Here is a 24,542-nt window from a genome sequence, read left to right on the forward strand (position 1 = left end):
CGGCATATACGCACGTTTATGGTTGTGAGCAAATCTACGCTAGTATTTCATAACTCGTGCATATGATATACGCGTGCTTTATAAAATGGCGCATCTCTGCCCGGTATCAGGCACGCATATGTAAGCTTACGTGAGAATACATGCAGTGCACTGAAAGAGCTTATATCAATGCACTCCACGTGCGTTCTTTTCCTACCTATTTTAAAAATATATACACGTGTATATTTTATGCACGAAAATAAAGAAGGAGTTAGTCGCCTAGATCAGGATTTACGTGCATAAGTTGGTATAATTTAAAACATGCGTGTGTCAAGGGAAATACCAGTTTTACCAATTAGTCCACCATCCCTTCTCAAGGTTACCTCCTGGTTCTTCAGCCTGAACTCCCCTCAGTTCACCCAGACCTCTCACCCAGGCAGTACTGCACAATAATACATTTAATATCACTTACGCCAGATAACTAGCAGACGTAAAAATACGTGAGTAAGTTGGCAAATCTATGAGGCTAATTTTAAAAAGCATTTACATATGTAAAACTGGATTTTAAGTGTGTAAATGGTCTTTATCCATGTAAGTGGGCGTTTGAAAATTGCTACGATAGTAAGTTACATCTACACATGTAATTCCTTTTAAAATTACTTCCCTATGTGCATAAGTGTCTTTTAAAATAGCAATTTACATGCATAAATGTTGGCCCCCTAGACTGCCCCCTTTTTTAAAGTGCATTTATATGCGCATAAAAATGAGGATCAGCTCGTATTTTGGACTTTTATAAAGTATGGTATACGCAAATAGAAGCTCTTTACATGTGTATATACTAATTTTTACAGGTGTAACTTTTTGAAAATTTGCCCCATGTAGCCTCAAAACATTTTGCCTCTCCAAGCCCCTGCAACACATTTTTTTTAAATAATTCTCTCTACTCTTTTCCACCCCAATATAACTCCCTTTGAACCCCCATAATTTTCTTTCTCTGGTCCCAAGAATTAGCAGCATCGGTCATACAACCCATATACACATTTCCCTCAAACTCTCCGCAGGCAAGCCACAGTTTCTCCTCCTCCGTATTAAAATTATCATCATGTTGAACTCAAGCCTACCACCTTTCAAAGAGCACATCACAACCTGAAACAAGAGGTTTGTTCCTTAAAGCTTATAAACATGCCTTTGTCTCTTGCAGCTACAGAGACAAGTATTTCTGAAAATAGAGCATCTGAGTGTACAATGGAACTCAGAAGATTTATTTATTTATTTATTTATTATTTTGTTATACCGACTTTCATGACAAGAATCACATCAAACCGGTTTACAATTAACAATGTGTATAAGGAAGAGAGTAACATAGTAATCAATATTCAAACACAGTAAACAATAGCATGGATGTGAGAAAGTTACAATAAAACAGGGAGAATAAACTTGGGTATGGAAAGGGGGGAGATAACTGAACAGAAGAATATTTACAGTGCATAAGATTGACCCAGGTCACTTAATTACTCACAAGCATGAACAAAGTTTTGCTGATGCTTTCAGACTCTTACAAAAGAGAAGCTGACAAATTTTGCTGATAAATGCATATGTAACCTGGGTCCCTTTCTGGGTTACCAGTAAGCCCCTGGGTATCGAGTGTCAAATAGATCTAGCGCAGGATGATAGTGGGGGAGGATGCATTAAAATATAGCCCCTCCTTCTGCAGGGTCTGGAATGACCATCCCTCTAGGGAGCTTTACTAGAGCAGGGCTATGGTCACTGCTAGGGAGGCAGTAACCTTTGAGTTGTGGACAATGTTCAGAGGTGGATAGGAGCTTAGGCGTTGTTATTTTTCAGGCCCAGCCAGAGGAGCCAATTAAATCCTGTTTGGTGGTCCTGGCCAGGGTGGGGAGGGGGTTGCCTATCCAGTACACAACCTCTGGTGAGAATTCTCCCTCTGGGTGCATTTTTTTAGTGGTAGGAGCCTTACTAGAGCCTGTTCTGCTCCTGGGCTCAGGGAACGGGGAACCATGAGTCTAGGCCTGGGCAGGTTAGGGAACACCTGCTCCCCATCCCCATATCCTCAGTGAGGTCGGGAGTGTCAGTGACCTACTGTAGGGGTTCACTCTGGGGGTATCTTCATTTTTGCTGAAGATTATTTTTGAGACCCATGAAGGAGTTCTGACTGCCCTTCCTCCTGACTGAAGCACCAAGAGCCCTGCTCCAGGGGATCCCTCCCATCAGGGATTCGAAGAAAAGAACTAAGAACTGCACTAGAACAAGACGGTTTGAGTCATCTAACAGTGAGTAAAGGCAAAGCCTACCATCCAAAAGGTCACTCATCCGGTGATTCTTCTTCCCTTGGGGATGAGAGAGAAAGTTTCCCGCTCTGGGCAGAGTCCGAACCTTGTATCCTTGCCAGCTGAAAGGGGTGGTTCTGCTCATCAAAAGGACACCCTGACCACCTGGGGACCCTATTTGTCCAAGCCCTGGAGGGAAGGAATATCCCTGGCTGGCCTTAGACATTCCTGCACAGATCCTGCTGTGAATCAAGAGCTGTGCCATTTTCACATATGTGAATTGTTTTGGACACTAGCACAGTGACTCCAGACATTTTCTGGCACACCCAGTACACATTGGGACAGACATACACTGCTTAACCCAGGGACAACGGGACAGACACAAGGAGGCACACAGGGCGTAACCCTCCCCCCCCCCCCCCCCCCCCCCCACCACCTTCCCAAATTCAACAAAGGATCCAGGCCCTGAAATAAAGAGGCCATGCCAAGCTTGCCTGGGAAGGTTCCTGCCCCATAGAGTTCAACAAATTCTTTTATGGTCTCATCAGGTAGCAAAACCGCACCTGGGGATGGGGTTGCATATAAATGTTGGGAATGACTTGGACATATTTTCAGCTGCCATACAAAATGGAAATATTGTCTCGGTCTTGTGGAAATGCACTCCTGTAAATTTACACCAAATTCATTGTACATCTCCCATTTCATAGAATCAGTGCCCATGGTGGCACAGTTCTGCACCTGGTTTGGAGTCATAAGTTCAAACCCCAGGAATGCTTGTGTGTAAGTTGCAAAGAAAGGGCCAAAATGAATCTAATTAATGCCTGGACAGATATAGAGGGCAGTGGCAAGGACAAGGAAAGGATATTTCTGAAGATTGAATAGGGCCCTTAGCGACAAAGCAGAGAGGGGCAACTGGGCAGACTGGGTGAGCCGAAATGTCCTCATCCACGGACTATTACATTACTGTGGTGCACACAGCCAGCAAATTCTAAGACTGTCTTCTAATAATAAAAATAGAGGAAAAAGAAGAGTTACCATATGTATGATGGCACGTACCATCATTAAACACTGGTCTGGCATGGGACAACAAAACTGGGCTACAACAATAGAACATGCTCTATTCATTTAGTTCTTGGATTGGTCATCAAAGATTTTCCAGCCAAGTAAACTGAAAATGCAGTAACTTATCCATACTCCTTCAACTGCAAGAAGCTGCTTCAGCAGAGCTATGAGTGAAATCTAGGTTGAATGTTACACACTAGATCCCTGAGAAGGGAAAGCAGTTATTCGTGGCAAAATTCACTGCCAGAGTCTCCAAAAGACACATTCTGATAGACTACAAAACCACTTTCTAAAGTTCAGTCCCTCAATCTTTATTTGTCATCACTCTTTATTTATTTATTGTTTTATTTCATTTTACTAATTTTACTATGTGTGTAGGTTTTTAAGAATTGTTTTATTCAATGTTTTTTATGTTGTGCATAGGATTTGAAGATTGATGGTCATTTTGTGCTATAGATTATGTTTTAAGAAATATCAATACTAACGTTTTATTATTTTATTAATTTGACTACAATGTAATAATGTATTTATTTAGATGTTTGGCACTTGAACTAATTTTATTGTTTATACTTTATTAATATATATTGTGTGCCATGTGAATCGTTGTGAATGAATTGATCCAAATGACAGTATATAAACCTTACTAAATAAATAAATAAAAGAGCGCATAAAAAGAGGGAACCAGTTTGAGACATCTTTTTTCTGCTATTCCACGCTGAGGGAGTCCGGGGCGAGCAGTTCCTGCCTGACTCGACGGAGAGCCCACAGCTGAGAACCCGGTGACATCAAGGGGTGGACCCGGAGGCGGAACCAGGAAGCCCTACAAAATCAGGCTGTGAGAAGCCTTACCCTAAGAGCGTAAGGAGAAGGAACCGGTTTGAGACATCTTTTTTCTGCTATTCCACGCTGAGGGAGTCCGGGGCGAGCGGTTCCTGCTTGACCTGACGGAGAGCCCACAGCTGAGAACCCGGTGATGTCAAGGGGTGGACCCGGAGGCGGAACCAGGAAGCCCTACAAAATCGGGCTGTGTGAAGCCTTACCCTGAGAGCATAAGGAGAGGAAACCGGTTTGAGACATCTTTTTTCTGCTATTCCACGCTGAGGGAGTCCGGGGAGAGCGGTTCCTGCCTGACCCGATGGAGAGCCCACAGCTGAGAACCCGGTGACGTCAAGGGGCGGACCCAGAGGCGGAACCAGGAAGCCCTACAAAATCGGGCTGTGTGCGGCTCGCAGCAGACGCCGGCGCACCGCCCAAGCCACATGCGCCTAAGGGGCGCGCGGCATGACAGGCTTAGCCTGGCTTTGCCTGGATTTCATCTGGATTGCGCCTGGGACATCGTACTTGACGAACTGGTTTCAAAAGGTATTGTTGTTTATCTTCTTTCATCTCTCAACTGATCCTACCTACGGACCATCTTTGCGGGACTGTATTTAGTTAGCATAGTTTAGAGTTGAAGCAACGTTGATTTCATTTGTATCAGTGATTAGTTCTCTATAATAATGCCTCCCGAAAGGAAAGGGAAGGTAAGGGTTTTTCCTTCGCAACTGTTACCTTCACCTATACTTCAAGAAATCAGTCGCTTCATGATCTCACCTGCATTAAATAAGGCAGGTACCGAGGAGTCTGATGTGCCAGTCAGTCAGGGAGGACTGACTGAGCCAACAGAGGAGGCCTCCCTAAGTCCCAATGCTGGACTTCCACCTGCGCAGAGATTTGATGAGAGGAAAGCTGGAGAAGCTTCTATAGACACCACCTTTCCTAGCCCTGGAGCGGGATATCAAACCCACAGTAATGGACTGGGACCACAGGTAGCTATGGGTAATGAAAGTTTGACTCCAATAGGAGCAGAAGGAGGGTTGGCGGTTAAACTTTCCCCTATGGGGTTTGAAAGCCAACTGACCAGCAAAATACCCCCAGCTCCACTCATCCGTCCTGCGGTGGTAACGTTAGACACTTTATGGGAGATGATGGCCAGAATGACGAATAATATTAAAGCTCTAGAGACCAAAGTGGATACAATAAGGTCGGGGAACCAACAGGAATATTATCAAACTCAAAAGCAAATTAAAGATACTACTGATAGAATTAAAGCACTTGAGGTTAATGAAAAAAAAGAATCAGGAACTTTATTTTGCAGTGGTTAAGGACAGGGAAAGTATTAATAGACAAATTGAAAGTCTCGAAAACAATGCCAAGCGTTTAAATTTAAGATTTTTAAACTTCCCCAGGTTAATTGGAGAAGTACCATTAATCACCTTGAAAAAGTTTCTCAATGAAAACCTTGGCTTTGTCATAAGGTTCCGCATTGTTGACATTCTTATTCAATATTTATTTAGCATCCATATGCAAATTGTTGGCTAGTTTATGTGAAGGGTATCATCTATATTCAGAAGATATACAGTTTTACAATCTCCTGGGTACATTAGTCAGAAACATCTTCAATGATCTCATTATGTCTAACTGCTGTGAGACATTGGCTTACCCATCATAAATTGGCATTAAATTTGGCTAAGACTGAAATTATACTTCTGCAGCACAGATTGATACCATCTTATATTCTAGTTGAAATGAGGAGTTGAAGCAGGTCTCTAACACTGTTGTGTCCGTCGGTTCCCGACGCCCTCTCTCCGCCCTCCTTACCTCTTTGGCGCCTCCCTCTTCGTCCGTGGGAAAGATTGGCTGCCGCGGTGTTGTTCTGCCGAAGTTCTCTGGTGTCCCCGGACCTGCTAGACCCTGCAAACCATCATGTTCCTGGAGGCCTAGGGGCGCGCACGTGGTGCGGCCCCGACTGAAGTACCGGTGATGGCGCGAACCTCGGGGGCGTCCCCCGAAGATGACATCACCCGCGATGGATATATAAGGTCTTGGAATTTGCTAACACATCGAGTTAGCAAGGGTTATTCTACCTAAGCTACTCTGCCTCCTCGGACTTACTAGGGGTACCCGCTCCTCGGGGGCTTCGCTCTCTCCTTTTGTTTTTCAGGTGATAGTCTGGAACCAGTACTCACTCCTCGAGGGCCCTCGTTCCCAGATTTACTCGGTACTCTCTTCTGCCTGGAAGTCTTCACTGCCAACTACATCAGTGAGTTACCACCGCTTTCTCAGAGCTTTCCCTGGAACCAGGTACTCGCTCCTCGAGGGCCTATACATTCTAGCTCCTGGGCTTCCATGAGACATTGTGTAAGTGTTACCATCAGGTTCGGTACATGAACTCTGTATACCCTGCCTACTCACTATATTTCAGTTTCTCTACAGCTCAGCCTCCAGGGATCACTGTTCCAGTATCTGAGGGACTACAGCCCAGCCGGGCATTCCAGCTCACTACTGCCAGCTCTTGTGGTTCAGTAAACTGTCTAATAAAAGAACTAGTGTGTGTCTGTCTCCATACTCTGAGCCTGACCGGTGGTCCCTCTCGGGATCTTCCCCCCCGGGGGCGTGGTCATCTGCCACCGGTCCAAGGATCCACCCACTACTCTCCTAAATAACATCAGATTGCTAACTCCTTGCAACAGATTAATAACAAACACAAGGAATTTGGGGCTGATTATTAACTACAAACTATCCTTTGCCTCCCAAGTCAAGGCAGTGATTGAATCTGTTGTGAGCAGCATTAGCATGAGCTTCTCTTGCCATGGTGCAGTTGATGCAACCTCAAGGGCAGAATCAATGGTGGGCGAACGAGTATTTGCATGGGTCAGGCTAAGGTAAGGTCCAGGAGTCTATAACTATGGTCAGATCCGAAGAGCAGGTTAAGGCTAAAGATCAGACTGGAACTGAAGACAAGGCAAGACTGAGGTTGAAGACAAAGCAAGACTGAGGCTGAAAGCTGTGGCTGAAAACAAGGCAAGGCTGAGGCTGAAGACAAAGCAAGACTGCAGCTGAAGACAAGGCAAGGCTGAGGCTGAAAAGGAAGCAAGGCTGAAGTTGAAGATTGTGGCTGAAGACAAGGCAAGGCTGAGGCTGGACAAAGCGACCTGTTTGCTGAGGTAGAGAGGGAATGTCGGGGAAGCCCTTTTATAGGGTGAAGAATCGTGACGTCATCCAAGGGCACCACGGGCGCTTTAAGAAAGCTAACTTCGGGCACATATGTGCCTAAGAGGAGGTCCAGAGGTGGTGATCCTGGCAGTGTCCTGGCACGTCATGCCATTCAGCAGCGTCCCACCACAGTGAAGCCTGCTGGCATTGGGGTGAGTGCAGCCACTCACGGTACAAAATCCAGCTTTTACAAGCTACATTTACTGCATCATCTCAAGCCATTAATGCAACCTTTGGATTTTTGTTCCATGGTCCAAGCCTTGATATTACCCGTAATACACTACTGCAACTCATTTTATCTTGGCCCGTTGATGTCTACGATTAATGCTCTGCAAATATATACAGAATGCTGCTGTTCGATTGATCTCAGGCTGCAGCATTTGAGAACACATCATTCCGGTATTATTTGATTTCCACTGGTTACCAATCCAAGTTGTAATGTTAGTTCATAAATTATTGGCTCTATAACCCTACCAGGTCTTTGCAGAAGGGGGGCCATTAGACATTCCAACTGTTCAACATGAACATCTAGTGGAGACAAAGGAATGTACTTTCTTAATAGCTTCTCCCTGCTTTGGAACTCGCTCCCTCAAAAGTTACATAAATCCTTCAAGAGTTTACTAAAAACTGTGTTTAGACAAGCATTCTCGTGAAACTGTTATGGATCCCACAAGTGCTATAGGATGCTTTGGAGCTGATAGTTTATGTTTTTGTTGATTTGTCATGTTCTGTTTGTTTTTTTCATTGATTTTATTATGAATGTTTTTATGTTCACCATCTATTGCCTCCTTATAAACGGTTTACAAAAGTGAAATAAATAAATAAATAAATACATGATTATTTTCAATTCTGCATGCACATTTACTGGTGCAGAAAAAGAGGTCTAAGGTGTTCTGGAATTGGGGTCAAGACGTACATATGCAAGTTTATAACAGATATTTGCGTATTAATTATCAAACTTATTCACCCAATTTTACACCTCCTAATTGACTGATGCAACTGATATCGGACTTATATTTTGTCTGCATGTTTTGGGTGGGAGGACTGGGTGAACCGGTGGGGGTTTAGGATGAAGTGCTAAAGGGTCTAGGTGACTTGGAGATGAATTGGGTGAACTGGTGGAGATAATGGAAAACTGGTGATTTCATGTATGTGCACTGACGTTAAAATGTACCTGCCTCTGCATATAAATCAGGGTTTTTGCACATACGTGTTATATTTTCTTTTTCGTGTTTGTTTATTAAATATGTATCATTACATTACAAATATTCATTCACATTGAAACATATGTATGTACTTTCACAGCAGAACTATGCTGTATTTTATAAACTGTGCAGCAACCGCTGCACAATTTATAACATACTACCGTGTTTCTCCAAAAATAAGACAGGTCTTATATTCTTTTTTAGCTTCGAAAAAATGGTTAGGGCTTATTTTCAGGGGATGTCTTATTTTTTTTCCATGATTGGTGAACGACGACAAAGCTAAGCCCGCCTCCTCTTTCATTCACCAATCAGATTTAATTTTTGGCTGAACCTTTTGGTTCGGCCTTCGTTATCGGCCTGCCACGGGAAATTTCGTTTTCCGCGGTTCGGGCCGATTTTCTTTCGTCTGCCCCCCGAAACAAAGCCCGAAACCCGGGGGGGGGGGGGGGACGGACGGGACAGATGGGGGGGGTTGTAAAAAGAACAAACAAACAAAAACCCAAACCCACCGCAACCCTTCAAATTTAATTCATTGCAACCCTCTTGACCCCCCCAAAACTTGCCAAAATTCCCTGATGGTCCAGTGGGGGTCCCGGGAGCGATCTCCCACTCTCTGGCTGTCGGCTGCCAGTAATTAAAATGGCAGCAATGGCCCTTTGCCCTTACCATATGACAGGCTATCGGTGCCATTGGCTGGCCTCTGTCACATGGTAAGGGCATGTGTGAGCACACACAGGTCCCCGAGGAGCGGGTACCTGAGCCAGGGTCCAGAGTCCAGGATCCGAGACAACCGCTTTAGAGCGGCCTCAGAGGGAATGGAGGAAGGCTGTGTGGCTCAGCGCGTGCAAGGTGTACAAGTGTGCACCCCCTTGTGCGCACCGACCCCGGATTTTATAACTTGCGTGCGGCTGCGCGCGCATGTTATAAAATCAGGCATAGATTTGTGCGTGCCGTGTTGCGCGCGCAAATATACTCCCGCGCGTAAATCTTAAAATCTGGCCCATCCTGTATATTTTTTTACATTTTCAGAAGAGTGATTTAGGGGCTTATTTATAAACCCTGCTAGTAAACTGGTGAAGTCAGGGGACGGACTGACCATTCTCACAATAGGGAAATGCACGAGGGCCCACAACCTCGGATGGGTGGTTAGGGGCCAATCCCTCTTACTGCCCAAGAGCCCAGATCACTGTCAGTCTGCTCCTGGATGGAGCGCAGGGCTGCTGTGCTCCAAGCTGCAAACTTTAGTTCCCATGCAATTTACAGTGAAGATTAAAATTAATTTATACTGAGGTGCAAATTGCAAGGTGCTGGGTCTACGCTGGCTCCATTTTTAGCATCAGACTTAGCCCTTTCCCCCCCCCCCCACCCAACTAATTTCTAAAATGATAGAAAGCTTACAAAGCTGTCCCAAGCAGAGTTCTGTAGGGTGAATCTCAAACTTTGAAAACAAAAGGGTTTTGTAAGCAAGACAATTTCAGACATTTGGTGAGCAAGTGCACCCCTGACTTTCTGCAGCGGCAGGCAGCAAACTTGTCCAGGCAGAACATAGCAGAAATGTCATCTTTGTGAGACTTTCCTCACGCCAAATGGCGTCAAATCTTCACCGAGGTGTACTGTGCTGTTCGTACATCTCACTCTACATGCGAAACTGGCCCCTAAACCCGAAACCAGCACCAACACCTCACAACGACCTATTAGATGGCCCACCTATAGAGATATAGGAGGGCCATCTCTCTCCCTCCTCCCCCAGCCCAGAAATGGCCAAAATGCAATTCCAATAATTTATCACAAATATCATTGTGGCCATTTTGGGCATATCGTACAGCCTAATGCCAGGAAAAAAGGTGTAGTTATTTCCGGCATTAAAACCATGTGATAGCATGCGTTATGCCATTGCACAGTGTGATAATATCCCTCATTTAACTAAATCCCGCCCCAACTCCTCCCTGATCCCGCCCCTCCAAAAAAATTTGCATTCGCACCATGCATATGAACAATAACATATGCGTTAACACCATAACGCATTTTGATGAATGACACGGTTAGACTGTAAATTGTAGACGTTAGTAAACAGTTCTTTATTGCATTCCTTCATTAACAGCAGTGGCACCAACACATCGTAAATGAGCCCCTTCATGCTTTTGGGTCAAAAAATGTAGAATCTCTCTTGATGTAACAAGGGTTATAACAGCCAGAAGAAAAACATTATTAAACCTGCGACAAAGTGTCCTGACAATGGAGTAGAATTACATCTAAGACAGCCATCTAAAATGCTGAATAAAATTACAAGGATTGCTTTTATATTTATTTGTATCCAGCTCAGCTAGCTACTTTTATTTACTGTTCCTGTCACTAACAGTTGAATCTTGATTAAAATATATAACTAATAATAAAAATAATAATAAAAAAAAAAAAGATCTGAATACATACTCAAAGTCTCTTTAACTGTTTATAAACCCCTCCTGTAGCTGACAATATCACAACTTTCCTAATTATATTTCTGATTTGTAATTTAATGGAGTTAATTTAGTTTTCTTCTCCTTTTACATTTTTATTTTATCCTGGACTTTTCTTCTCAGTATTTATGTAAGCCCCAGCCCAGGCTTTCACCAGTAGCTGAAGTGAAGAAAGCATGTGATAAATACAGGGATCTCTAAGGGAGTGATGGGAATTGTAAAGGCTAGATACATTGGAGGGATGGGCAGACTAGATGGGCCATATGGTCTTTTTCTGCCCTCATGTTTCTATGATTTCTCCCTGTCCCCAAAGGCTGAAAGGAAATCTCCTCCAAGATGATCACTCAGCACCATGTGAAGGTCAGCAGAGGTTGCTGAAGTTTTTCTGCATACCTCACCTCGGTGGAGACCCCCTTCTCTCCCTCCTGAGTCTGCTGGCCTCAACAGGCAGAAGTAGGCTCAAATGTGACTTGTCCGGGACTTATTTACTTTTCTTGTCTTGAAAAAATGCGGTCACAAACTCATGGAGAAAGCTTTGTTATCCTACCCATAAGTTATAAGCCTTGACTTCCTACAGGGGCTATGATAGCTGATTAACATCCCCACAAATACTGGTTTTATTTCATACATTATTTTTTTTATTTTTTTTTTTTTAAATAAGAAAATGGCTTTCTACCTTTCCTGTTTCCATGGTCTCTTTTTCAATAAGGCGCTGTCCCTTCAACAGCTTCTTTGGATCTCCATCTTTTTCCTTTGATTCAACTTGTCCCGTTTTCAGGGCTGCCTTTAAAGTCTTGATGCTGCTGCTGAGCCTATATACAAAGAAATGAGAGGAAAAACCGTGGAAAGTTCTGCAAATCGTGCCATGAGAGAGAAATGAAAACATTTAGAACTCCCAGTGAGTGTCCATGCAGAGGGATGTAGGACCTGAGGCAATCCCAGCTCTGATAAAGATACACAGCCTCGGACTGGCGGCCATGTGCATGTCTATACACAAGTCTGCGGGTGCATCTTGCAAAAATTCAAATAGTCATACTTTTGCTACTTATGCCATGCAGAAACTGAGCACTTGTATCCAGAGTTCTCAATAACGAGTACAAAAGTTGTTCCCTACTAAACAAGAAACAGTTTCTTAACTAAATTTTAATTATCTAAAGTAAAAAAAGAATGAATATTAACTTTTCAAATGTAATCCCACCCCGGTGTGCCGGTCTAGCACAGGTGAGGCCATAAAGTTATTTAAACTCTTCGGGGCAGGGACCCTGGCTAGCTCTTGCACCTCCTTTACTTCCCAAGGTGCGGATTCGCTAGACTGGGGGAAGAAAGGAGTCCTCTCAGGTCCCGATGCGACAGGGGTGGTTTTCTTACTCATTCCCTTGTGTTTCCCCTGGGGAGGATGCTGGTCTCTGTTGTGAGTGCAGTGAGTGCAGAAATAAATACTCTGGAGCCTCTTGGTTAGTATCCAAAATAAAAGGCTTTACTGTTAAGCACCGATGGTGAATGCCACAAAACTCAAACCGCAGCACCACAGAAATCCCTCTTCAGTTCCTTTACAGCCTCTTCCCTCATCGGAGCAGGACTCACTTATCGCAGGGCAAGGGAGACACCCAGTCTTCTTGAATTAAGGTAAAGTGGAGCCCCCAGATGGGCAGGGTCTTTAGGAGGTCAAAACCCCTTCCAGTCTATGGCACAGAGAGTAAATCCTCTCTTCCTCTCCCCAGGGTGGTGAACACCGGATGGGATGGGGGTCCCCAGTGAGGATATTTTCCTTTACTCATGGTTAGGAGATCTTCCGGCTCTCCCTGATCTTACACAGTCTCTTTAGTGTTTTCTCTGGATCCTTGATGTACAGGACCCTCTTTGAAACAAGCAGTTCTCCTGTTTCTAGCAGGAAGGAAGGGGCAGCTAAAATCTTCCTCCTGGATCTTCTAACCAATGTGTTCTTCCCCAAAAGGAACAGAAACTAACAGCGGAGTCCCCTCCTCACAGCAGGTCACCACCACGTCAGGGGTGCATCTTCCCTGTCCCTGGACGGGTCACACGCAGAGTTCCTCCATCTCTACATGTAAGTCAGGCCCAAGTGTTCAGTGAGACTCCTAAATAAAAGCATCAAAATCCTCCTATCTTGGACCCATGGGGAACTCAACCATACAGGTTGTGTTCTGCAAGAGGAAATCCCTCCCGACCCTGGTCAGGACCAACAGCCTGGGTCAGCCTGACTTTACTGACTGGGCCTGTAAAACAACAACAGTTAACTCCCAACACCTCTGCACTCTGTGCTCACCTAAATGGACCTCCTCCCAAGCTGTAGCAAGGGCTTGGTTATATATTGTTTCAAGTGGGCTGGCCATTCCAGAAGGAGGGGCTGTATTGGAATGGATCCTCCCTTCACGCTAACCTATTCTGTCTCTCTCTAGCTGAACAAAGGGCTCAACTAGGTCCTACTGGTGACGCGACCAGAGGGTCCGTCACATAAAGTTCGTCCGTTGTCATTTTTCAATTCTAGTAGCTACTTTGGTACTGGAGAAAACTGGATTCTTCATAGGTCATTAAAACTTTTATTGGATCAGTGTTATGAATAACCCCGAAATGTTGCAAACTATCAGTTATGAAGACCCTCAGCTGTCCCTTTTCAGATGTCCTCCAGAGAAGAGATCTATCTGGTTTCACCAGCTTGTTTACTTCACCATCTTTCAGTTATTCTTAACATTTGGTTCATTATTTCAGTTGTGGCTGGCTAGCTTGACAAACACTTACTTTTTTAGAGCTTAGAAAATAGGACAGAGAAGTGAAATAGCAGATGAAGATTGCAAGAAAGAGTAGAGAATGAGGGAGAACCACATGAAGATGGGTGAATATGTGAAGTGGATAAAGGCAGTGGAAACAAGAATGACCAATACATTTGGGATTTATTAAAGTGAATTTCTTGGGCAGTGGAAGGTGATGTAGATGTTCTGAAAGGTTTTGAGGTCATGCCTAAAGCAAAAAAAAGAAAAAAAATTGGCATGAATAATAGAGGCATTTCACTGCTGTTCAGTCCCATTGTCTGGACAGCTCCTGCGACTGATGGATAGATGACCTTATAAATAAAAGAAAACCAGAAAACAAGAGGAAACAAGTAAACAAGCAGAGAACTAAATGCATTTGGTAAAATAGTGGGACTCTCTGTAATAGTGAGGGCGACAGTACAGAGAATGGGAGGGAACTGCATTTCTTTTTTGGGGCAAAGATAAAGCAAGACAGACCAGTTGCCTTAGGTAGGGATTATTTGTTCACACAATTATCTTGATAAAAGAGCCCAACTCTGGCTGAGTTTCGCACAAGGCTGCTTCAGGGCTTTCGGGGAGATAATGTTATGTGTGAGTTTCCAAGATGTAATTATGGAAGATTGTGCTGAATGGAATCACGGCAGATTAACCTTCAACCGTACGTTGTGTACATCAGTATTTCAGATCAAATACTAAGATTGTGCAGATTAGCAATCTACTCCACTATTGTTAGCTGCTTTTAGTAAGGAAGGAGTACCCCATCAAGCTAGGGCAAGAGAACACTGTAGAAATCTCATCTTTGTGAGACTTTCCTCACTCCAAATGATGTCAAATCTTCACCGAGATATACTGTGCAGTTCATACATCTCACTCTGCGTGTAAAATTGGCCCCTAAACCCTAAGCCACCACCTCACCTCGAGCCATTAGCTGGCCCTCCTATAGAGATATAAATAGTTGAGTGCTAGGAAGGCTTTATAAATAGTCTCAGTCTCTCTCATCTATGTGCACCAAAAATTACCCTAAACGTGCCCTTTTTTGTATTAACCAAACAATATTATAGCATTTTGATGAATCTAGGGGTAAGTCGGAGGAATTGAATAAAGCAGATTTAGTAAAAAAAAATTCTGGATGCCCAATAGATACAGTCCAGGCTGTGTATTTTGTGCATGTCTATGCCGATAAAGGGAGATAATGGATGCTCATAGATTGTCTGTTTTCCCAACCTGCTTGACAGCCACCTCCCTTGTGTGCTCGATGCCGAGGAGGCGCTAGGATGCAGAAATTTTCCCTAGTGCTTCCTTTTTTTGTGTGACCCCCCCTAATTTAAATATTGGATCATGCGCCCAGGAGAGGTGGCTGGGCATGCATTAGGAAAATGGGCACTCAACACTAAGCGCCAGTTTTCTGCTCTCAAATACTACATTGGCCCCAAAATTAGCCTGTGTACCACTCTGCACTGGGGGTTAAAAGCAAATGCCTTCATTAGCCCAGGATTGGCATGAGAGGGCATTAAGGAATTCGCCCAGTTCTATTCCCACATTTTTTTTTTGTGTGACCTACTCGGACAGCACCAGCAGTGAAGTTTGCACTCAAAAAATGTGCTCACAACTGTGCGTTCTGCTGAGCACACCTTAATGCATCAGCCTGGCTGTTTGGCGTGCGCTGGCATTATGGAAATGCTGGATGCTCTGCTCCTCAACCATCTTCACCCACAGCCTGTAATTCATTGTCTTGAACAAAATCAATACAATGCAAGTTTACAGTATTTAATAAATTCTACCCAAAGGTCAGCACAGCACCTATACTCAATCCAGCCTACATTCGATTCAGCCCTAACCCCATATTTGCGCATCAAACGGATCACATTACACGACCTCTGTACAGCACCACACATATATATTTACAAGTATTATCTGCTGTCTCTGATCTCCACCTGTGCTAGTACGCTCTATATGGGTTTTTTCCTTCTTTTTTTTTTAAATGCTCCCTCTTTTAAATGCTCTTTAAACACTCATTATATGTTTTTTATCTGCTCTTTAGATGACCTTTGTACACTATTGATAAATGCACCATATTCTGTTTGGATACTAATTATGTAACACCCTTAGACCACGGGGTAAGTTCATAAAAAAAAAGAAAGACAGGGGGGGGAGGGGAGGGGAGGGACCTGGGGGGATAGCATGGAGGGTACGTGAGATGGCTCGATGCAATAATGATACTGTAGAACAAGGGCATGAATTTCCAAAAAAATGATATGTTCTAGGAACGCGGTTCTATTCATTTGACTGTTTTATGCCGCTCATTGCTGGATTTCTAAGTCTTCACTATTGCTTGTTATCCCCATCCTCATTATTAGCATCCCGATCATCACTATCATTATTATTATTACTATTCGATGACACCATATTCTGTTCCTCTACCTCATTTGTTTATAGTGGTTACAGCTGTTGTAGGGACCGGAACATTAATTAGTTCAGCATAAACATTATAGTACAAATACCAGGTCTTTACCCTACTAAAGAGGAGCAAACATCCTAAATATATATGAGTATATGTATACGTTTATATATAAGGAGATACATATGTCTATGCTTATGTGATTGTATCACAACATGTTGAAGACATTATCAAAACTGTTTTGTAACATGTCCGAGAGCTGATATTATGTTATGTATGTTACTTATAAAAAATTAATAAAGATATTATCAAAATAAATAGATAAATAAAATGCAAGTTTGCAAGACTAGGAGGCGACGTAACAATGCAGAAGGATGTAAAAAAGAGTAACTCGTAAAAGGAACAAGCAGCACAGCAGAGGCCGAGAGCATGATCAGACCTGGATCTGTGTTCTCTCTGGAGCAGACTGTTCTCCCTTTTCAAAGTTATGGCTACAGCATCATCCGGAAGTTCTTCTATGCTGTGCTCCGTTGGCTCTTCATCCTCTTCCTCATCTCCAGCCCCAACTACAATGAGGGTGGGAGGCACAGTGGCATTATTGAGTGGCAACACTGATTGCAAAGAGCGAGAATGGCACGACCTCAGAGGCCTAGCCATGCAAGGCCAAAAGAGGCCACCATTAAACGCAGGGCACATTTCAAATGCATTTCAGCCAAGTCCATGCCGCACATTTTCAAGAGAATATTTCCTTTGCATTATTTGGATCTCTATCCACATTATAAAATATATTTGTGCCTGACACATGGGGAGGGTAATATTCAATCCCATTTATATTGGGGTTAATAATAGTGATTTGTGCATATAAATTAAGTGTAGGACAATCGCCCTCCTCCCATGAGGCTAAACATAATGTGTCTTGCTCTACACATTAAGGAGAGGTGCTCCTGGAGGCATTTTAAGTCCGGGCAGGAAAAGGGCCTGCATGGGATGCATTTTCTGATCCACCCCTCTGCTTTTCCAGCAAAATTCCACCCGCACAAAAAAGCAAGTGAAAATGTCTGTAGGTACTTTGTATACGTGGCCAGTTACAAAGTGGAAGGATATTCCTACTTTCAGTTTGAAACCTGGAACAGAATTCCCCGGGTAAAAAGTATTGTGATTTATCCCAAAACAGTTTGAAAATTGCGGGGCCTTGTAACATCACAGATCATTATCAAGGAAGTGAGGATGATGTCATAAGAAGCGGATTGTGCAAACATCTCCTGGGGAGGGCAGCTGGATAAACTGCAGCATACGAGGGCTTACAGCAGTGTCTTAAACACTGACCTACCTGTGGCCTCCCCATCCTTCTTGTGCTCTTCCTGCTTTGCGTAGGTATTTAGAAACTCTGCAAATGCACCCCTTTTCTTCAGCAAGGCTCTGTAGGATCCACTTTCAGAGATGACTCCATTGACCAGCACGACAATCTCATCTGTGTGCTGGAGAAAGCTGACACCGTGCGTCACAAGGATGCGAGTCTGCAGGATAAACAGAGAATATGAGGCAGCAAATTTCAGCATGTTTTATGCGCCATGAATTTATGTAATTTATGCAAAGATGCTACTCCAGTGCAATGGGCGCATGGCAGAGATAAGTTGAGATGGGAGTCCTGTTTCCTCAATCAAAAGTCTACAAGGGGCAGTGACGAGGACATTTCACCCAGTTGCCTCTGTGTCCATCACATCAGTTATTTCAGAAGTCTTATTTACATGTGAATCACCATTTAGGAACTGATTCACTGTGGCACTTCCGCAGTGTAAACAGTCATTTATGCTCATGCAAAATTGTGCTCCTCACTTCCAAGTGAATTTTAAAAGGAGTTATGCATGTAAATGTACCAATTTTCAATGCATAAATGAAATGTGATGCTCCCTTGTTAAAATGCCCCGCACCTGCGCATATTAGTTATTTATCCAAACTTGTCTACGCAACTTCAAGAGATCAGGGTGAATTACAAACTTAAAAAACACAGCATACAGTATCCCCTTTCCACTGAATAAAAACTGCATAATCCCTCATAGTATGACCCACTTCACAAGCCAAAGCTCTTCCACCTCCCCACCGTCCACCTACCAGTTAGGCCCAACATCCCATGTCTTAATCTTATACTTCACTAAACAGCCTTGTTTTTACTTGCTTCCTAAATCTTAAGTAATTTTCCTTGCTTCTAATTTCCAGGGGCAATTTATTCCAAAGCAGTGGCCCATGGTAGCTGAAGGTTGTCCGCTGTGTCTATATCTCGCTTGGGATGGCATCTACAGCAGAGGTTGCTGTGGTTATCGTAGCTCCCGTAAGGGCACTAAGAAACGAATTATGCAAACAAGCAACATTACATGCTACACAAATGAGCACACAATTAATTAAACCACACAAACCCATGCAACCATTGAGACAGGCGATTTGCTCACAAACCTTTATACTACCTTGGTATCTTGTTATTATTTTAGGCTGGTCCCTACCACCCAGTCTTCAGCCTCCCATTTATGTCATAAGAACATGCCATACTGGGTCAGACCATGGGGCCATCAAGCCCAGCATCCTGTTTCCAACAGTGGCCAATCCAGGCCAGAAGAACCTGGCAATTAACCAAACACTAAGAAGATCCCATGCCACTGATGCAATTAATAGCAGTGGCTATTCCCTAAGGGGCGGATTTTAAAAGGAGCGCGAATAGCCTACTTTTGTTTGCGCTCCAGGCGCAAACAAAAGTACGCTGGATTTTAGTAGATACGCGCGGAGCCGCGCGTATCTGCTAAAAACCTGGATCGGCGCGCGCAAGGCTATGGATTTTGTATAGCCGGCGCGCGCCGAGCCGCGCAGCCTACCCCCGTTCCCTCCAAGGCCGCTCCGAAATCGGAGCGGCCTTGGAGGGAATCCTCTAACGCCCTCCCCTCACCTTCCCCTCCCTTCCTCTACCTAACCCACCCGCCTGGCCCTGTCTACACCTCCCCCTTACCTTTCTCCGGGGATTTACGCCTCCCAGAGGGAGGCGTAAATCCCCGCGCGCGAGCGGGCCTCCTGCGCGCTGGGCAGCGACCTGGGGGCGGGTACGGAGGGCGCGGCCACGCCCCCGGACCGCCCCGGGCTGTAGCCACGCCCCCGTACCCGCCCCCAAAACGCTGCCGACACGCCCCTGAAACCCCGCGACGACCGGGCCCGCCCCCCGACACGCCCCCCTCGGAGAACCCCGGGACTTACGCGAGTCCTGGGGCTCTGCGCGCGCCGGTAGGCCTATGTAAAATAGGCTTCCCGGCGAGCAGGGCTCTTAAAATCCGCCCCTATGTAAATTTCATTAATAGCAGTTAATGGACTTCTCCTGCAAGAACTTATCCAAACCTTTTTTGAACCCAGCTTCACTAACTGCACTAACCACGTCCTCTGGCAACAAATTCCAGAGCTTAATTATGTGTTGCGTGAAAAAGAATTTTCTCCGATTAATCTTAAATGTGCTACTTGCTAATTTCATGGAATACCCCGTGGTCCTTCTATTATCTGAAAGTATCAATAATCGATTAACATCTACTCATTCAAGACCTCTCATGATCTTAAAGACCTCTATCATATCCCCTCTCCGCCATCTCTTCTCCAAGCTGAACAGCCCCAACTTATTGGGGATGTCCTGAAAAACAATCCTGTTTGTGTACTCCAGGACCAGCATTGCCTATCCTTGCTCTAACACAATTAATAACTATACAGGAACAAACACAGACCTATATAGGGCATCCAGTCACACTCAGATACCTACTCAAAGGATACAACAAATTGATTATTGATATTTGCCTGCTTCTTTAGTGATAAGTAATCATCTGTATGTCTCTTTTCCTCTTCTTTTTTCAGGATATCTATTAGTATTTATTACATTTGTTGGCTGTCATGTAGGCCAGGCTCATCCAGCCCTGCTTTTATAGGGAGATGTAGGAGGATGGTGAGTGAGATAACTGGATGACCAGAAATTGATTATAAAGATGATAGATGTTGCAACTGTGCTGATGTTTTATGTTGTAGAATTATGTTTTAGTTTAGTTTAGTTTTTTATGTATTATAACTTGATGTTTTAATTTTATTGCTTTGGTAAATTTATTGAAATCTGTAAAGCGAATAAATATTTTTAAATAAATAAATGCAGTTCTGATTTCCCTAAGAAACGTAGCATTGCATCTTTTCTCAAGCAATGGGGTAAAACCAGGACTGGCTCAACTTATCCGAGGTTACAAGGAATCATCGGATAAACCTGCAGTAATGGGGAGATAAGTTAGAGTAACAGGTTTCTGTCATCCAGGTCAGGCTTTCCATTCTGCAAGCAGTAAATTACCTGAGGATGGATTTTAAAACTTTTTGACTGTTGCAGCCTGAAGCCAGTAGTCAGTGATCACTTGGTTAGGAGGGGCTCAGACAAAATAAAAAGCTGTGCATTAACTGGAAAGGCTTGGAGGAGGAAGGTTTGTTTGGATCACAACAGTCTTCAAGAATCTCTAGCCTGAAACCCTGAGAGAAGCTAGGGAAGGGTAATGCAACAGAAAAGACCAGTAGAGTGGTAGGAACCCTATAAAGCCAGAGTTGTCAAGTATAAAGAAGATTTTAGAGTTTAGCTTGCTTCCAGAAAAGAGAATGAAGATTTGCTTCCCTGCACCAAACTTTGTAAAAATCTCCATAGGAACGGAGGAAAAGGCTAAGTGGTTCTCAATGCAATCCTCAGGAGTCACTTGGTCAGTGTGTTTTTCAGGCTATCCACAATTAATATTCATGAAATATAGGTGAATACTGTGATATGGAGCAATGCATGCAATGCACATTCACTGGGGATATTCTGAAAACCAGATTGGTTGGAAAAGCCTCATAGCAGCTGAAGTCAAGGGTATAGAACTGTTCAGCTATTCCAGCTTGGAACAGATGTGGTCCTAAAAGCAGGAAGCGCCTTTGATGCTTCTGGACATTCTCTGTTTTCACACGAGACTGTTTATAGTTTTGTTTCCTCTGCTTCCTTGTTTACTAGATGCTACTTTCAATTCATAGGTTTATTTCATATAAAAAAATTCCTGAGAATTTGGCACTTGCCCTCAGTCTGTGCTTCTCCCTTTTTGCCCCCTGTATAAGATTATACTGCTCACACATCTATTGTATGCATTCTGGAACCATCTCCTGACTATCATTCAAGACTGCTGGCAGACTTCTAAGACCTCTAAAAATAAAAAACTGGGTGGTAACATTACTTATATTCTCACCAACTGAGATGACTTAGTCTTGAACACTCATTTGAGGCTTATATACCAAAATCTCTGTTAGCATGCATATTAATTAAAGGACCCAAGCCAAAGAAAAATGGATGCTATTTGGTACCTATGCTGGCACTTTAAATTGTAATAATACTTTATTAGTCATCAGTAAGCTATGTACAAATGTGCCTGAGCAGGAGCTACATTTGCATGCATTTTAGCATGTTAAATTTAACTTTTGTCAGGGGCTATAGTACACTGTCAATTTGACATGCTAGCAGTTGAATATTGTGAGGAGGCTGGGTCCTCAGTCTTCCTCCCCACCAAGCTTAAAACAAAGCGACTTCCCGATCCCCCCTTCCACCCCCACCCCAATCCAGAAAACGTGCTCTCCCTATGTCTTCCCAAAAAAGGCTGTGCTGAACCAGCAGGACAGTTCTGATCTAGCGGGGAAACTGAATGGGGCCTATTTGCGATGATTTGCACTATACCTTGCACATGCATGCATGCTGTGTTTCATGTGCTTTGTATAATGCACTTTTCATAGTGCATGTGCTTTACATATATCCTTACCTTACCACATTTGCAGTAATGTTTGAGTGCACATAGGCCTAATTGAGAGATACATTCATTGCTGTTCAGTACCATAATTGTCAATTTGCATATTGATTGCATCACTTGATGATAATAATGATGATTGTGAGATCATCATTTCCTTCCATACAATTTCCCACAGTGTGTGTCACTTTAAATGAGACAGAAAACTAGGCCAAGCAAATATGGCATCCAACATTAAGAAAACTCTTACTTTATTCTTTAGCAGTCCATTTGGGCCAACCACCTTCTCAAAGATGTGCTTTCCAACATGGGCGTCTACAGCAGAGAGCGGATCATCTAGAATGTAAATTTCAGCCTCGCTGTAGACTGCCCGGGCCAAACTGACCCGCTGCTTTTGACCCCCGCTCAAGTTAATTCCCTGAAACACAAAAATTATTTGGCATCAGGTGTGAGCCTTCAAAATCACACACAAGGCTTCTCAGTAATTTTAACAGATCAGTTCCATTTCAAAATAAAACCAAAATAATCTAGAGAAACCAATTCAGAAATATAGAGAAAAGAAGACAGACATTATTTCTGAAGCAAAATTCAAGTAATTTATAAATGTCATTGACTGTTACCATAATTATAATAATGTTTCATACGTTGGTAGTTTGTTAATGAGAAAATATACTATAGTTCTTATTCTTCCTCCCTATCAATTAAGGAGCAGACTCTATTGTTGTAGTTATGTAATATCGGGACTGATTTTCTAAAGAGAGGTAACATCGGGTGTTAACACACATATTGCATTGTTTATCATGCATATTAATGGGTGATGTTAATGAGATGTAAATGAGACACGCATTACCATAGACAGTAAAGTACACATGCAGATAATATCACAAAAACTTAACAGTTCTCCAAGGTATAATTATGTTTTTTGCGTTAAGGCCTCTGCCAATCAATTTGTTTGCATACTTTTTGATTGCACTCATAGGGGTAGATTTTTAAAGGGTTACACGCATAATATACGTGCATAACCCCCGAAAACCTATCCCTGCGCGCGCCGAGCCTATTTTCCATAGGCTCGGCGGCTCACACAAGCCCTGGGACGTGCATATGTCTCGGGGCTTCGAAAAAGGGGCGGTCTGGGGGCGGGCCCAAGTCCTCTGGCACAGCGGCTGTGCCGGGGGATGGCGTGCCAGTATGCACAAGTTACGCCTGCCAGAGGCAGGCATAACTGTCAAATAAGGTGGAGGGGGATTTAGGTAGGGCTGGGGGGTGGGTTAGATAGGGGAAGGGAGGAAAAGGTGGGGGGAATCGAAAAAAAAGTTCCCTCCAAGGCCGCTCCAATTTCAGAGCGGCCTTGGAGGGAACGGGGAAAGCCATCGGGGCTCCCCTTGGGTTCGGCGCACGCAAGGTGCACAAGTGTGCACCCCCTTGTGTGCACCGACCCTGGATTTTATAACATGCGTGCGGTAGCGCGCACATGTTATAAAATTGGGTGTACATTTGTGCGCGCCAGGTAGAGTGCACAAATGTACCCCGCGTGCGCTCCATTACCTTATTAGCCTATATTTCATGTTAATACTTGAGCATCGGTATATCAAAAGAACATACATAAATAAATAAATAAATAAATAAATAATTAATAAATACTATCTGCAGGCTAGTTTACTTGCAGTAACAGTGCTGTTAATGCACTTAAACTAACTTTTACGTGCTAATAGCGCTTTTAACATGTTTTCACTGCTTGTAATAGCGTTAACACACTTTAATTTCATTTTAATGCAATACTGAATTAATATTCTGCCTTTTGCAGCCAAAGATACTTTAAGGTGGATTACAAATATAAACTTAAAACCAAACATAATAAAATATAAATCACAAAATATACAAGCCCCCCGCATCATTCCAAACCCTATATAATTAATTAATATAAAATTGATATACAATAAAAGTGCTAAACAATAAATAAAATAAACCTATAAATGCAAAACAATAAATAAAATGTCTATTAAAAAGGCCAACCCACAGCAGGCTAATAAGAAAAATCTATCTCATCCTAATTACCTATTCCCAAACTAGCATAACAGTCAACTCACTTTACCTAACCTCAGCACTGACTCTGATTTAAAGAAAAGAACCCCAGAACCCTGGCTGAAACTATACATTCTATATTAGTACACTGGCTTCATAAATTGCATACAAAAAGCATACTTGGCCCAAAGGTGTGGAATTAAAATGAAACAATACTTAGTGAGTTTATATAACAACAACACACAAGACTGCACGGTAACAGGGAGATCCACACACTTCCTTTTGCTGGTTATCTCAATGACCTACCTTCTCTCCAATCTCAGTCTTGTCTCCTCCGGGGAGCAATTCCAGGTCTGGGAGAAGAGCACATGATTCTAGAACCTTCTGGTATCGCACCTCATCCAGTTGTGACCCAAACAGAATGTTAGCCTGCAAAGTGTCATTCTGAATCCAAGCTTGCTGAGGAACATAAGCCACAGATCCCTGGAATGGAAATTTTGAAGATTAAATGCCACCTAA

General features: G+C 43.4%; 1 protein-coding gene across 1 annotated transcript in view; it reads right to left on the minus strand.

The window, feature by feature from the left end:
- ABCC2 (ATP binding cassette subfamily C member 2) overlaps window positions 1-24,542 on the minus strand; it is a 149,309-nt gene that overhangs the window by 31,568 nt on the left and 93,199 nt on the right. Inside the window, exons 17-21 of the mRNA XM_029610078.1 lie at window positions 24,330-24,506; window positions 22,252-22,419; window positions 17,522-17,708; window positions 16,631-16,757; window positions 11,702-11,837 (exon numbers count right to left, since the gene is read on the minus strand). Of these exons, the coding sequence (XP_029465938.1) occupies window positions 11,702-11,837; window positions 16,631-16,757; window positions 17,522-17,708; window positions 22,252-22,419; window positions 24,330-24,506 (795 nt within the window). The remainder of the gene's footprint in view (window positions 1-11,701; window positions 11,838-16,630; window positions 16,758-17,521; window positions 17,709-22,251; window positions 22,420-24,329; window positions 24,507-24,542) is intronic.

This window comes from Rhinatrema bivittatum, chromosome 7 (genome assembly GCF_901001135.1).
Source record: "Rhinatrema bivittatum chromosome 7, aRhiBiv1.1, whole genome shotgun sequence".
NCBI classification, from domain to species: Eukaryota; Metazoa; Chordata; class Amphibia; order Gymnophiona; family Rhinatrematidae; genus Rhinatrema; species Rhinatrema bivittatum.